Source organism: Vulpes vulpes, chromosome 6, assembly GCF_048418805.1.
Source record: "Vulpes vulpes isolate BD-2025 chromosome 6, VulVul3, whole genome shotgun sequence".
NCBI lineage: Eukaryota > Metazoa > Chordata > Mammalia > Carnivora > Canidae > Vulpes > Vulpes vulpes.
The window spans coordinates 57161952-57176627 of NC_132785.1; the positions used below are offsets into that span (position 1 = coordinate 57161952).

At 38.1% G+C, this 14676-nt stretch overlaps 1 protein-coding gene across 16 annotated transcripts in view; it reads left to right on the forward strand.

The window, feature by feature from the left end:
• The window catches only part of MYO16 (myosin XVI), a 591124-nt gene that overhangs the window by 134610 nt on the left and 441838 nt on the right, over positions 1–14676 (forward strand). For all 16 annotated transcript variants that reach the window (XR_012002051.1, XM_072761001.1, XM_072761005.1 and 13 more), the window contains one exon: positions 6918–7181. Coding sequence is in view for 15 of the 16 variants with exons in the window: in XM_072760993.1 (XP_072617094.1) it covers positions 6918–7181 (264 nt within the window). In the remaining variant the exon portion in view is untranslated. Of the gene's footprint in view, positions 1–6917; positions 7182–14676 lie in introns of those variants that run through there.

Genomic DNA, 14676 nt, shown 5'->3' on the forward strand with positions numbered 1-14676 from the left:
ACCAGTATCAATAACAGAAAATATTGAAAGGTACAGGTGGCAAAATAGAGTTCTTTCCTCCAAAACTCAGGGAGGGGATTGTTTACAAAGTTGACTTTTGTTACTCCTAATCTTGTTCATTGCATACTAGATTATTTTGTGTTTATTTTTATCTGCAATGTATTTCAAAGGTTTCTAGAGTACTTATCATGGTTCTGGGAGAGATACATGCTCAGTTAGAGACATAACATCAGTTTTCTCTTTAATAGCAAGGGGACCACCTTGTCAATCACACGAGTGTGAAATGACATGTTTTAAAATTTTTCTAGACATTAGTAAGGCTGCACATCTATTATTAGGTTTGAAAATGTAACTTTCTTCTTGTGTGTGTATATATTGACTTGTACAAAATTCTGGCTAATGGCTGAGTCATAGAATGTGTTTGGCTCCCTATGAGGATAACAGTGTTTATAACGATAATTGGTTTTTCCTCCTTTTACTCATGTTAGGGTCCTTGTTTTTTTCCTTTTATTTTCTATGCTGATGGAAACCTTCATTTTGAGATGTAATAAAAGCAATGATAGAGGGCCTTCCTTTTCTACATTTGCAACAGAATGGAAAGTTTGAATAGAACATTTATAGATATTCTAAAGTTAGCCGTCTTTTTATTCCACTGACAAACATATGCACTGAGACTGTTTACATGTGTATGTGTACATAAAATTAATCTGTAACTCCTTTTTTTGTGATGTTTTCAGTTGGTTTTGGTATCAAGCTTATACTAGTCTCAGATAATGAGTTGAGGCAATTTTCATTTTTTCCTAATCTCTAGGAAAATTTTAGGAAAACAGGTTATCCATTTCTTCAAAGCCCGTGAAATCACTTGGGCCATGCTTTTGACGGTTTTATTTTTTTGTAATTAGATTTTTAACAATTAATTAATGTAATGATTGTAAGTCCATTCAAGTTTTCTCTTTCTTCTTGCATCATTTTTGGTAAGATATATTTTTTCTGGATATTGTCCATTTACCATGTCTTTCTTCATCTTTACTCATCCTTTACTTCCTTTCTACCCATTCGGACCCTCACTTTGTTAATTATCTTCTTTCCTTTTTGTTGGACTTCGCTTTATTCTTTCCTATGAGGATGCTGTGGTCACTGATTCTAAGACGAGATTCTTTTCTAACATGTATATTTAAAGCTGTAGATTTATTTCTATGCACTGTTTTAATTTCATCCATGAAATTTTGAGGTAGACTTTCCTCAGTGATTGGCTATAAAAGAGTATGGTTTCCATTATGTTTTCTTCCTTAGACCTGCTGTATTTAGGATCAGCGTTGTGAGTTTCTGAACATACTGGGAGATACGGCTATGCCTCTAGAGTTGATGTCCTGTTCTCAAGTGTGTTAAGAAAGTTCCTGTATAATTTTAGTTCTTCAGCATTTTTTGAAATTTGTTTTGTGGCCTAAGACATAGTCAGCTTCATAAATCATCCATGAATGTCTGTTCCCCTGAAAACTGGGTACAAGTGTCTGTAAATGTCCTTAGGATCACATTACCTGTACTTTTACCGTTTTTTATTTCCCCTTTGATCTAGCAGTCATGGAGAGATATGCAAAAAACTTCCCACAGTGAGTGTGCCACAGCCTCCATGAAGAGTTTGGATCTCATTGAGGTGAAGGTATTTCTGATAGTTGTACAGCAGAATAATTTCAGGATTCATTTTCCCAGTTCCCTTTTCCTTAACTTTATTCTTTATATTTCTGCTTTGCTACTACACAACATCCTGAGATTTTGGTATCATGTATAGGCCAAAAGAGGAAAGCATGGGGCTCCTAAATTTTACCTAGATGTTCTATAATTACTTCTGAATATAGATCTTTGCTTTTTCTTTGATGTATTTTATTTCCTGGCTCTCACATTTTGTTATATAGAGATGCATATTTGTTGAGCAAGGATTTCTGGCTATAATAAATGTCTCTAATTTTTTATCTAGAATTGCAGCATAGACATATATATAGCCTCCCCCCACCAAGAAAAGCGAATGATACGGTAGATCAAGAAATCCAATACTATCATAAACTTAGCTACACTGTGTCAGTCCAGATAATTTTGTGAGGAAGAGCGATTAGGTTCAACTATGGCATTATTATGCATTTCTATAAGAGCAGAAGTAATAAGCATGTGTTATCTACTATATGTTGAGTGCTGGGTCAAGTGTTAGTAATATATACGATATGTCTGCCAGCAATTTAATTAAATAATTTCATTAACAACAAGAAGAAAAATATTTAACATCTACTATCCTAGATACTGAGAATACTCAGTGGGTAAATTAGTCCAAGTTCCTGCTTTTGGGAGGCTTCTAGATAGATAAGAAAATATATAGTGTAAGCATTTTAGTAAACAGCATTAGCATGAGTATAATATACATTCTAAGTATAATGCTTGATATTGTAGAAATATAATTCTGGGTGATAAATACGAAGGATAAAAATAAAGCAAGAAATAGGAATTGGAAGTATTGTCAGGAAACATTTGTAAATAGAGATAAAGAGGCCCATGAAAGCCTCATGAAGAAGGAGATTTTGACAGAAGACCCTGAAGAATGGAGGATGCTAGCCGTATAGTCTCCTGCCATCAGAGGGATGAGTGTTCCAGGCAGTGGAAACAGCAGGTGCAAACACATTGTGCCTGGGGCATCTGTGGTGCATGGTAGAACCAGAAAGAACATGAAAGGGAGATTCTGGTTCTCTTACCATATCCCATCTATACAATAGTTGGGACACACAGATCCTCATAATATATTCCTAATAAAAAGAATTACCATTCATTGAGCACTTACTTTGTGTAAGACATGTTTTGCAAACTCTGTCCTAGTTTTTGAATATCCCAGCAAATTTGAAATATTGGCTCCTTTTGACAGATTTCAAAAATCTTAGAAGTGTTGAATATTTCACCCCAGGTCATAAATAGAAAATATGATATCTAAGATTGGAACTCAGTTTTAATTTTTTCTATTTTTTTCTGTTAGTTAGCATTGCCTTCTGCAAGTGAATGATTTTGATGATTAAGAATTTTTTTATGATTAAGAAATTTAAAGTGAATGGAATCTTGTCTTCCTGTAATGACTCAGACTACAAATTGGTTAAATTTGTAGTCTGAGTCCAGTTAAACCTTCTGGACAAAGACTGTGACATATATGTATATATTTATATATATATACATTTGTATATGTATATGTATGGGGATACATATATATATATCATATATATGGATAAATAGATATATTAGATATATATATATATATATAGTTATGGTTATAGTTATTTTCTCTTGAGAAGTGGGTAATTCTTGATGCTATCTGCTTCACTCACACTTTGGAGATCTTACTGGAATATCTTTTCCTGTATATTTGTTGTTTCTGATGCAAATAAAGCCATGATTCTCCATGGTGGACTTGATGTAGTGATCGCTTTGAAGCCATCCTGTACTGTCTTTGGGAGAGTACCTCTTCCTATCTCTTTGTTCAGTGATGTGACATTGGTAGTTTGAAACTGACTATGAAATTTGCACTGTGGAAGTACGCAGACCCGACAAATCAAAGATTCCATTCCCACTGTATCAGGGCTGAGTGTTAAATATTTGCTAGAGCCTCACTTGGTAGGTAGTAATGATGTAGTCTTATCATCCAAATTTCTACAAAAATTTGAATGTTCCCTTGGTCACCATTCAACACTGGGGAAAAAAAAATTCTGAATGACAGCATACCTCTAGTTAGATGATGCTAATTATTTTTTAAGAATTAAAACCCAAAACATCAGTGCCTAAACACAGTAGAAGTTCATTTCTTCCTCAGATACAAAATTAAGGGAAGGGCTGATTGGTGGGGGGTGCTCCAAACAGCAGTGGGGAGACTGAGGCTCTCTGACAAGTGGCCATCTTTGCTGTACGGCTTCATGGCCACCATGGTCAGAGGCAGCAAGCTGTAGGGGGGATAGAGTATGATAAAATGCATGTGAGCATTTTTTTTTTTTTTTGTGAGCCAACCCTGGGAAGCTCAAAAATGACATCTACTCAGGTGTCAAAGGAGAAAAGAAAGCTGGTCTTTCCTAGTCAGTCTCTGCCACAATAATGCAAATATGTTCATTTACTATAAATGCATCCTGTGTACTAATGAACTCATATATTATTGTGAGAATGAGGTTCATATAATGTTGAAGTTCTGTTATTTAATGTATGGCTTTTTCTAGGCAAAGACAGCCAAAGCAGCAGGAAAGAATTACAGTTGTTACCAGGGAAGAGCCCTCAGTTCAGGAGCTGGGCAGGCAGGACCCTGTCAGCTCTACTATAAGACAGTTGAAAATGAGTGCCTGCCCAGGACTCCTGTCCCAGGAGTACAAACCAGCTGTGCCCAGCCCAGACTCATGTACTTCTTCTTCAGCCTTACCCACCTGCCTGCCTGGCCCGTCCATATTGTTACCTGAGGTTATTAGTACACTGGTGACAAAGTTCCATAGGTTTTGGGTAGACTGCCTCAAAACTACGTTTCCCAGAACTACATTATTTTTAGTGTGGTATCTTACAGATTGACAGCAGCACATAGACATGACATAGCTGGTCGACCTCTAATTACACAAAAAGAAATTCACAATGCCCATTGCATTTTTAGAATATAAACTAAATGAAAGTTTAAAGCATTTAGAATCAAAGCACGGGGAATTATTTAACAAGGAAATATGTTAAAAATTAATATTTTATACATGTGTAGATTGAATTTCAACAGCCTTGGCGTCTGATTTTCCAAATCATAAAGGAATTAATTTATGAACATCCCTCAGTGCTCCTTTTTGACAAACCGAGAGGATTGCTTGATGAATCATGAGCTGTCACTGCAGACTCCTTAAAAGTTAATTGAAAATTTCACAATAAGGGAGTGCCTGGGTGGCTCCGTGGTTGAGCATCTGCCTTTCGTTCAGGTTGTGATCTTGGGTTCTGCTATGGAGTCCTACATTGGGCTCCCTGCGGGGAGCCTGCTTCTCCCTCTGCCTGTTGTCTCTGCCTCTCTCTGTGTGTCTCTCATGAACAAATAAATAAAATATTTAGAAAAATAAAGATTTCACAATAAGGCTTTGCTTACAAGCTCAACACTAGAGGACTGTTGTGTTTATCAGGTTATCCTCCACCTTTGATCGCACGCTGCTCATCAGCATGTGACACCCTGTGATGTCATTGGTTTTACCTGCTCAGGTTTTCCAACAATTCTGCTGATTCCCTGGGCACCTGCTGATAAGCTAGGAAACTCATGAAAGTCACAGTGTCTTGGGAATGGGAACCCAAGTGCAGTTTTCTGAACAGATTGGAAAGCAGAGGATATGGGCTGCCATTATTAATGAGTTCTCACAGATGATCTGCTTGTGATCATGGCTTTTATCACACAGACAGACTTCAGAGTGATTTGTTTATTTCACAACTGCTGCTGTGTCTTTGTGTTTAGGCCACTGGAGAGCAAATGTGTTATTAGTAGTTATTTGATGCTTCTCACATCACTCTTAGAAATATTTTTATGAACATATATGATTCTAAAATATTGTCAAATGCTAACAAACAATAAGAACAAAATTTCCCAGCTCTGCTTCCCTTCCTGCCACCCCCCCTCATATAGAAATATTAAATATCTGGCTGTAGAAAGTCACTGTCTCTTATTCTGAGTTTCTTTTGAGCCTCTATGGAACATTCATGATTGTCATATAATCATCTCTTTGGTCTTAGACAAGTCATAGCCTCTCTCAACTTCACTTTTTTTATTTGCAAAAGAGAAATGGTCTTGCCTGGTGATTGTGAGAATAACACTTTGCAGAGCATCAAGTGATACAGAAATGGAAACTGCCTTGTCACAACTTGGTGTCCTTTCAAAGGAGTTGGGCAGGGCACCTCTCCAGAGATGAAGCAGTGTGCCCTTTCTGAGTGATCTTTCCAGATATGACATATGATCAACCACATTTTGGAGCTTGTATAGTTACTTTTGCTTGCTTGAGACTTACATCATAAATATATGAAGAGAAGAATCTATAAACACTTCTCTGAATCTGTGTTAGATTCTAGAATTTTCAGTGTTTTAATGTTAATTTTCTGCTAATAGTAAAATTTTAATCCAGTGGTAAATATATGAATTTGTATAATACCATTAGGGTGTTTTGGGTAGTGTTTATAAGGAATATTATCTTGAAAGAAAGTGAAGATTTTCACCTTCAGGAGAGAGAACTCAGTTTGTTAATCACTATGTTAATAAGACAGAGACCACAAGAGCAGTACTATTATTCTATCCATGATTTTGAATTGCCGAAAGAAAAATCTGTTTCATTGTTCAACCATTATGGTCTCTTAGAAATGGATATTACCAATCCCTAGGGAAAGTATTTAGCAATATATTGGTGGAAATAATCACTGTGTCACACAAACAGTTGATAGCCTACATAGCTTCTATTAACATTAAATAAGCAGAGTCATTGGGATACACAAAACCGATTTTATTTGGGTGTGCCGAAAGACTCGGAATGGCTTTCTGCCAAAATTTAACATGCAAAGTTTAGTTGGCATTATTCAATGAAGAAACTTTAATGCATTGGTAGAACTTTTAGGCTTTTGCCTCAGATCTAAAAAAAAAAAATAAGAAAGGATGATTTGCTAATAATTAAGTTGCGTAAAACCACACATCTAGCTCTAATTTTATTAGTTTTTATCATGCGATCTTGAGTAAGACATCAGCTAACTTCGCTTCTGTGAGCTGGGCTCTGCCATTTGCATGTCAAGCAACAAAGACCAGTGAGTGAGTCTCTCACTTCTTCTGTGCTGGGCAGTAGGCAATCAACTACACTCTGTAATGCTCCTGTATTGATGTAATAGGTCTAGTGACATTCTCACTGTGTCTTTTGCAGGTTGCTTTCAGCTATGTAATGTTTTTCGAACCCATGAGATGGAAATTGACCAGTGTTTGCTGGAGTCCCTTCCCCTGGGCCAGAGGCAGCGGCTGGTGAAGCGCATGCGCTGTGAGCAGATCAAAGCCTACTATGAAAGAGAGAAGGCTTTTCAGAAGCAGGAAGGATTCCTGAAAAAGCTGAAGCATGGGAAGAATCAGAAAGTTCACTTTAACCTTGCTGACATGATACAGGATGCAATTATCCACCACGATGACAAAGAAGGTACATGACACAAAAGTTTTCTGATGCGGATTTTCATGGTTTTTGTTTGTTGTTTCCTGGTGGGGAGATGAAGGATAGTATTTCTTTTATTTTTATTTTTTTATATATTTATTTTTTATTGGTGTTCAATTTGCCAACATATAGAATAACACCCAGTGCTCATCCCATCAAGTGCCCCCCCAGTGCCTGTCACTCAGTCACCCCCACCCCCCTGCCCACCTCCCTTTCTACCACCCCTAGTTTGTTTCCTAGAGTTAGGAGTCTCTCAAAGGGGAAAGGAGAAAAAATGAGTAGGAAATATCAGAAAGGGAGACGGAACATGAGGATAGTATTTCTTTTAAATGTTAGGGGTTTTTAAAAAAAGATCTGAAATTGTCAGGGAAAAATCTTCTTTCTAATGAACGTAGTTAAAACTTCCAAGTCTCCTTGTAAAGATAAACGAAATGCAAAATTTTGGTAAAGTTGTTATATATTTTTGAAAGAATCACCTACCTGGAAAGCATGTGATTTCCTTGTGAATTGCTCATTTAAATTTTTAATGAAACTTGTTCTCCTAATGAAATTGTTTCCTTTGATGATGAGATTGTATTGAAAAATTCATTATCTCATTCATGGATAGGAATACCATAGGAATAGGAATTAGTTCTCATTTTATTATTCTTGTCCTACTTGGAGCTCTTCTTTTAATGGTCATCCCCTCTGTGGAGCTGTAAGCACCTCCAGGCACTCTCAGCCAGGTTCACTGTACCCTCCTGCTCATCCCGGGACATCCCAGTGGTGTTGAGTGAAAGAGGGAAGCAATTTGTCCAAGTTCACCAGGGAGTAGTTGTAAGAGCAGGTCTAAATTAGAATGCAGGCAGATATATGCCCTATACTGATTTAAAAGTCATGCAACAACAAAGAGATTAATTTGCAAAGTTATAAAATCTCTTATGTAAAATATCTGCAGGACAAATAAGGCCCAAGTTAGTGTTAAGAAAAATTAATAGTAGTAAAATTACAAACCCAGAGACCAAGAGGAACTATTTAAAATATGTAACATATAATATATTTAATAATATATATTCTCTATTGTAATATTTTGGGAAAACATTGAAGTCATAAAACCTGAATTAATAATGAGGTAGCCATGTCACTTGGGTGATGGACAGGAAGAGATAGGAGTCCTGTTTTCAGAAAACCTCTAAATTAAGTAGAGAAGAAAAAATCCTCATAATAAAGTAGAAAATAATTAGTAAAAATGAAGTCTGGTAGAATGGGAAGGGTTGGGCAGTAGAAGGTGATCATTGAGGGACTCTGAAGGAAGGAAAGAAGAAACCACATGTAGGCTGTGTGGTGAATAGCCACCCAGCCTGGGTGCCCAACATGGAGATCTGTCTGAAAGGAGCAGGGGTGAGGAGGGTGGCTACTAAGGTGATTTGAGGGAGATAGGATGATTGTGGATACTTCAAGGCCTGCTCTTGAGGCAGAACACAATGGGAGCCATTGCATGTTCCTAAGAAGAAACTTTTACATGCTGCAAATAGTATTTAGCAAAGATTAATCATGGATGTAGATCTGTAGGATACAAGAACTGACCCAGCAGCTGTACTCCATTGGAAAATTGACTTAATTTATCAAATATTTAGTTAGTTTTTATTATGAGCTAGGCGGCTATGAATGGGAAGGAGACAAAAATATCTATTTCTGTGATGCCCCATTGTCTGGTCTGTGACAATAAACAATAAGATAAAGTTAGATGCATAGTAACGATAAATGGGGATGAAGACCTCTGGAGGGGGTGAGGAGGGAAGCATACAGGTATCTGAGGAGAAGCATTTCAGGTGAGTGCAGAGCAACCAGGGGGAGCATCCCAGCCTGTGGGAGGAGCCAGTGTGAATAAATGGGGAGCACAGAAGGCAAGAAGCCAACATGGCAGGCTAAAAAGGTCATGGGAAGGATTCCGGCTTTTGTGCTCCCTGAGTTCTGAAGCTCTTGCAGGGTCTTGAGCAGAAGAGAGACCTGGTATCACTTATGGGTTAACAGGACCAGCCTGGCTGATGCATTGTGACTTGAATGAAGAATTTTGAGGGCAGAAGCAGGGAAACCTTTGGGGAGCCTCTGTCAGTAAGCTGGGCATGAAATGATGGTAACTTGGACCAAAGCAGAGTGACAGCACAGTGAAAAACCATCAGTTTGGGCATATACTTCCAAGTTAGAGCTGACGGGAAATGCTGGTGAATGGGTGATAGGGAGTATTTCAGTTTATACTGCTGCTGTAATGAATTACTACTCCTTTAGTGTGTAATTGTAAAGGGCATGAATGTGTCCTCTTATAGTTCTGGTCAGAATTCCAGGGTGGGTCTCACTGGGCTGAAATCCAGGTATCATCAGGCTGTGATGCTTTTTGGAGGTTCCAGAGGAGGATTGCTTTCCTTGACTTGTCCAGTTTTGGCCATCACATTCCCTCAATCCTAGCATCTCCTCCATCTTCAGAGTCAGCAAGGGCAGATGGAATGTCCCTCTCATGCTTCCAGTTCCTCCAGATTCTTTTTCTGTCTTTGCATCTCTCTGACCAAATTTTTTGCCTTCTTCCGTCTCAAAGGCTCACGTGGATCATGTTGGATAATCTCTCTATTTTAAGGTCAGATCATCAATTAGCCACCTTAATTCTTTTTCCCAGACACTGTGACATATTCACTGGCATGACACTAAGGGGAAAATTATGGAACTCGGATCCTACCTGCCACAGGGAGTAACAGACTTAAAGATACCACCAACTTTGTTTTGGCCCAAACAACTAGGAGGATGAGATGTTATTAACAGAGTTAGGAATGCAGCTAGGAGGTCAGAATAGGAGGGGGTGTCATGCTGGCTAGAGATGCAAATTGGAGAGAGATGAGCATATGGCATATGGGCATCAAAAGCCCAACTTGAAAAACAAAAAAAAAGCCCAACTTAATTTTGGCTCAGGTCATGATCTCGGTGTAGTGAGATTGAGCCTCATATTGGGCTCCACAGTCAGTGGGGTGTCTGCTTGAGATTCTTTCTCTCTCCACACCCCCAACTTGTGCAGTGCTCTCTCTCTCTCTCACTCTCTCTCTCAAATAAATAAATAAAGTCTTAAAAAAAAAAAGCCCAAAGACTATATTTCACTTAGGAAATGAGTATAGATAAAAATGTAAGCAGCTCAAGAATTCCCAAATGAGGTAGAACCACCAGGAGCAACAAAAAAAGGAAGGAGGAACATGAGGTGAGGGAGCTGTCCTGGGAGCTAAGCGATGTGAAATTTTCAAAGAAAGTGATTAGCTGCCAAAGATTGCTGCTCAGTGTTGGAGGGTGGGGACAGAATCGACGATTGCATTTAGAAATACAGAGTTTATCAGTTTTGGTGAATTGTTGGTAGCAAAAATTGAGTGGACAGCAATGGAGACAGAGTGGGCAAACAAAAATGGATGCAAAGAATAAGGAGACCTATTGATCGGAGTTTTATGTAGAGGGGAGAAATGATAAGGTAGCTACAGAAGGAAAAGAAATGAACAGAGCTTTTTAATGATGGGAGAAACAATAGCATGTGTATATGTGGAAACAAATCATGTTTTTGGGAGGGAAAAACTGGTGACATGGAAGTAAGGGAAGAACATCTCTGGAGCAAGGGCTTTGTGCATGCATGCGCTGATGAGCTCTGGTCCTCTACTAGAGGGTTTGGTCTCGCTGATTTTATTTTTAATTCTAGTATGTCAGCTCTGACCATAGAGATTCTGATTCAACCAGGGTACTATTCCAGTGTGCCTCCAATACTGTACTGTGCAGAGAGGGTCAAGGACTTCCCAACAAGGGCAATGGGAGAAGAGATGGAGCCAAATAGTGGATGTGGTGATGGGAACTTCATGGTGGCTCTCTTACTGCCTCCAACACTTACTGATGATGGAATCTTGATTGTCAGAGAAGAGGGAGGTTGGGGGGTAGGGCTGGCAGCTCCAGGAAAGAGGAGAACATGTACCTGTGGGAGGATCCATGGACCACGGATGTCTGGGATGAAAACAAAGGACTTACAGGTAGAATGATATATAAAAAACAAAAACAGAAGGATCACATGTGACTCAAAGTTTTCAGAAGTGAGTTGGCCTCTCCATTCCTGAGTTCTTATTCTTAGCTGTTTACTTTTCTACCTTAAAAATTACCTCTAGTTTTTAGAGTACAGTTTGTCCCCACTTTGCCTTCACACATTCTACGTGTATAGACAGATACTATTTTTTAAGGAATATAACATAACCTCATCAATAGGCACTCAGATGTCCTCCCTACTTGAAATCGTTTGTTAACTGTCAAGGCCTGGCCAGGACACATTAACACCTATTTTTAAGTGGAGTACATGACTGTGCAGTATGTATAGCATGTTGTTTGTATATGATCATTGATATAAAAGATGCCAAAATCTAAGCAAGCAGTCAGATTTGATTTTTCCACTCAGAAGAAGCAAGGAATAATTTTTGGTTTGAATGATCCATGATCAACTTTGAGTTGGGTTTTATTTTTTTAATTTTTTATATTTTTAAAGATCTATTTATTTTTATTTAGGGAGAGTATGTGAGTGGACGGGGAGGGGCAGAGAAAGAGAGAGAGACAGAGAATCTTGAACAGACTTTACACTGAGCACAGAGTCCAAAGAGGGGCTCTATCTCACAACCCTGAGATTGTGACCTGAGCTGAAAAGTGAGAGTTGGACATTTAACCAACTGAGCCATCCAAGTGCCCTTTGTGTTGCATTTTATTGAAGAAATTGCTTTTGGAATTGCAAGGGGGATAATGAACTGGTCAGTAAAGTTCCCCATATTGCTTGGTATAATGACCAATAGAAGGCATTTAAAGTGACAGGGATAATAGAAAGCAGGAGAAAAAAATTGCACACACACACACACCCCTGCACAAAATGTTCTTTATACTGTTGCTATGCACAACAAACTCTAATAAACCCTTCCTATATACTATCTTGTTTATTCTTTATGACATAAATTACACAAAAAAATATTTCAAAAGATTCTAGAGAAGAATGTCTTCAGGAAGACAACTTCTATCACTTTTTTTACTTGTAGGAAATAGTTTCTATTACTAATGGAAACAAAGATGATGTTCAGTAACTAAGGTCAGCATTAACATCAAATGATGAAGAATAGTTCAATGACTTTTAGAACTCAACATGAAAGTTTGGCTTTCTAATCAATTGTTAAAATTTTAAGTACATTATTAAGTACATTATGATGTTAAATTAAGATATTTATCCACTTAGGGTTTTAGCTCGAGTAGCCTTACCAAAAACGACAGACATTGGGATGCCTGGGTGGCTTAGTGGTTGAGCATCTGCCTTCAGGTCAGGGCATGATCCTGGAGTCCTGGGATCTAGTCCCACATTGAGCCCCCTGCATGGAGCCTGCTTCTCCCTCTGCCTGTGTCTCTGCCTCTCTCTCTCTCTCTCTCTCTCTCTCTCTGTTCCTCTGTCTCTCTGTCTGTCTCTGTCTCTTATGAATAAATAAATAAAATCTTTAAAATAAATAAAATCTTAAAAAAATAGACATGTATTTCTCAGGGTTCTGGAATTTTTATCCAAGGTCAAGATGTCACCAGATTTGGTTCTCAGTGTGAGCACTCTTCCCCGCCACCTCCTGGTAGATGACCACCTTCTCCTTGTATCCTCACATGGTAGAGAGAGGAAGTACTGGTCTCTTCCTCTTCTTTTAAAGGTACTAATCCCATAATGGAGGCTACACTTTTGTGATTTCATCTAGCTTTCATTTCCTCCCAAAGCTCCTAACTCCTAATATCATCACCCTGAGGTTTAGAGCTTCAATACATGGATTTGGGAGGGGCACAAAAATTCAGTCCATAGTAGATGACATACTACTTCTCTATTTGGAGCTGACCTAAGTATGAATAAATGAAATGTGACTTTTTGGGTTTTTCATCTTCTTTGGGAACTCCCACATGAGTACCAATAGACCTCACTGTCTCCAAGGAAATGTTTTAATCTCTTGCAAATTTAAAGCATTTAATTGCGTTGAAAAGGTAAACATTATCCCCTCTTTAGCATATGTTTTATTTCTGGAAAAGTATCCAGAAAAAAATGTTTATTTCATTATGCTAATCCTATTTTCACTGATCTTTAAACTATTCAAATAGTGAAATGTACATGTTTGTAAAATTGAGACACTGAGGGGGGCACTTGACAGGATAAGCACTGGGTGATATGCTTTACGCTGGCAAATTGAACTCCAATAAAGAAAAATAATAAAAAAAATTTAGACAGTAAAACATATTGCCATAAGAACAACCTTTTTTCCATTTAAATTATTATTTCAAACTTTGTAGATTCTATCTTTGTGTAAATAATTTCATTTTCTCTCTTATTTCCAAGTGCCTTCTTTGGCTGAGTATAAAGAATCAAGTATACTTTTTCAAAGGACAATATATTATTCATGCTAAGGTTTGGATTATATTATTGAGAAGCCATTCAGAATTTTTGTTTAATTTTATGAATGTTGTATTTTTGTAATTGCAAATTTAGTGTTTTTGGTGCTTTGTTGTTCTCTTATGGGAGTTGGTGATATTTTAGTGTTAATGTGCCTTTCGAATATACTACATCTATCAAAAATGTGCTCAACGTTTTTTTTCACCTAAAAAAAAACTTGTTCTAAATTTTATTTTAGGGTTTTTAATTCATTTATTTAGCACCTCCCCAGATTTCTTCCACTCCTTTAATTAAAATAATAATAATAATAATAAATTGTTTTTTTTTCATTTGTGGTAAAAGCATTTAACACATCCCCTCCCAGCTTGGCCTTTGATGGTAAATGAGCTACACAACCAACCCCACAAGCTGTTTTGCCTCCCCTGCCATTTGTAATCCTTTCTTTCTCTTGTCTGGGTGAGTTCTGCTCACCAGGGTGTGGCTAGAGGTGGGGACAGATATTCTTTATGCTCTGAAGTTTGCCCAGTCTCTCTGCTCAGTCTCTCCCTCCCCTTTTTTGGTTACAGTTTAAGAGGACTTATTTATTAACCTATAGGCCTAATATTTTCTAGGAGTCTGTTTTATTCCAGCCACACAAAGAACATCTATCTAAGTGTAGTCACAAGACCTTGCAATGTCCAACTTCACTTATATCAGAAGTTAATGCTAAGGAAAAAAAGGAAAAAAAATCAGGTGATAGTAGTGGGAGACTTGATTTCCTTCTCTTGCCTCTTGGACTGCTGGCCCCAGTTTCCTGGGCTAGCAGGTTGGAGGGCTAAGGTTGAGGGCCAAGGCCTAAGGCTCTGACCTTAACCCTTTCCCTTTCCACTTGTCCTCCCCAGAAGGCTTACCTTTTCCTCTTGCATTCCCTGTACCCCTGCTCTGGTGATTCCCAAATCTGTGTTCAGACTGCTCTCCTGAGCTCCAGACCCTACCTTTCTCCTTTCTGATGGCCTTACATTCCTAACTTGACATTCACAGTTGAATGCCCATCCACCTTTCTTTCCAAAC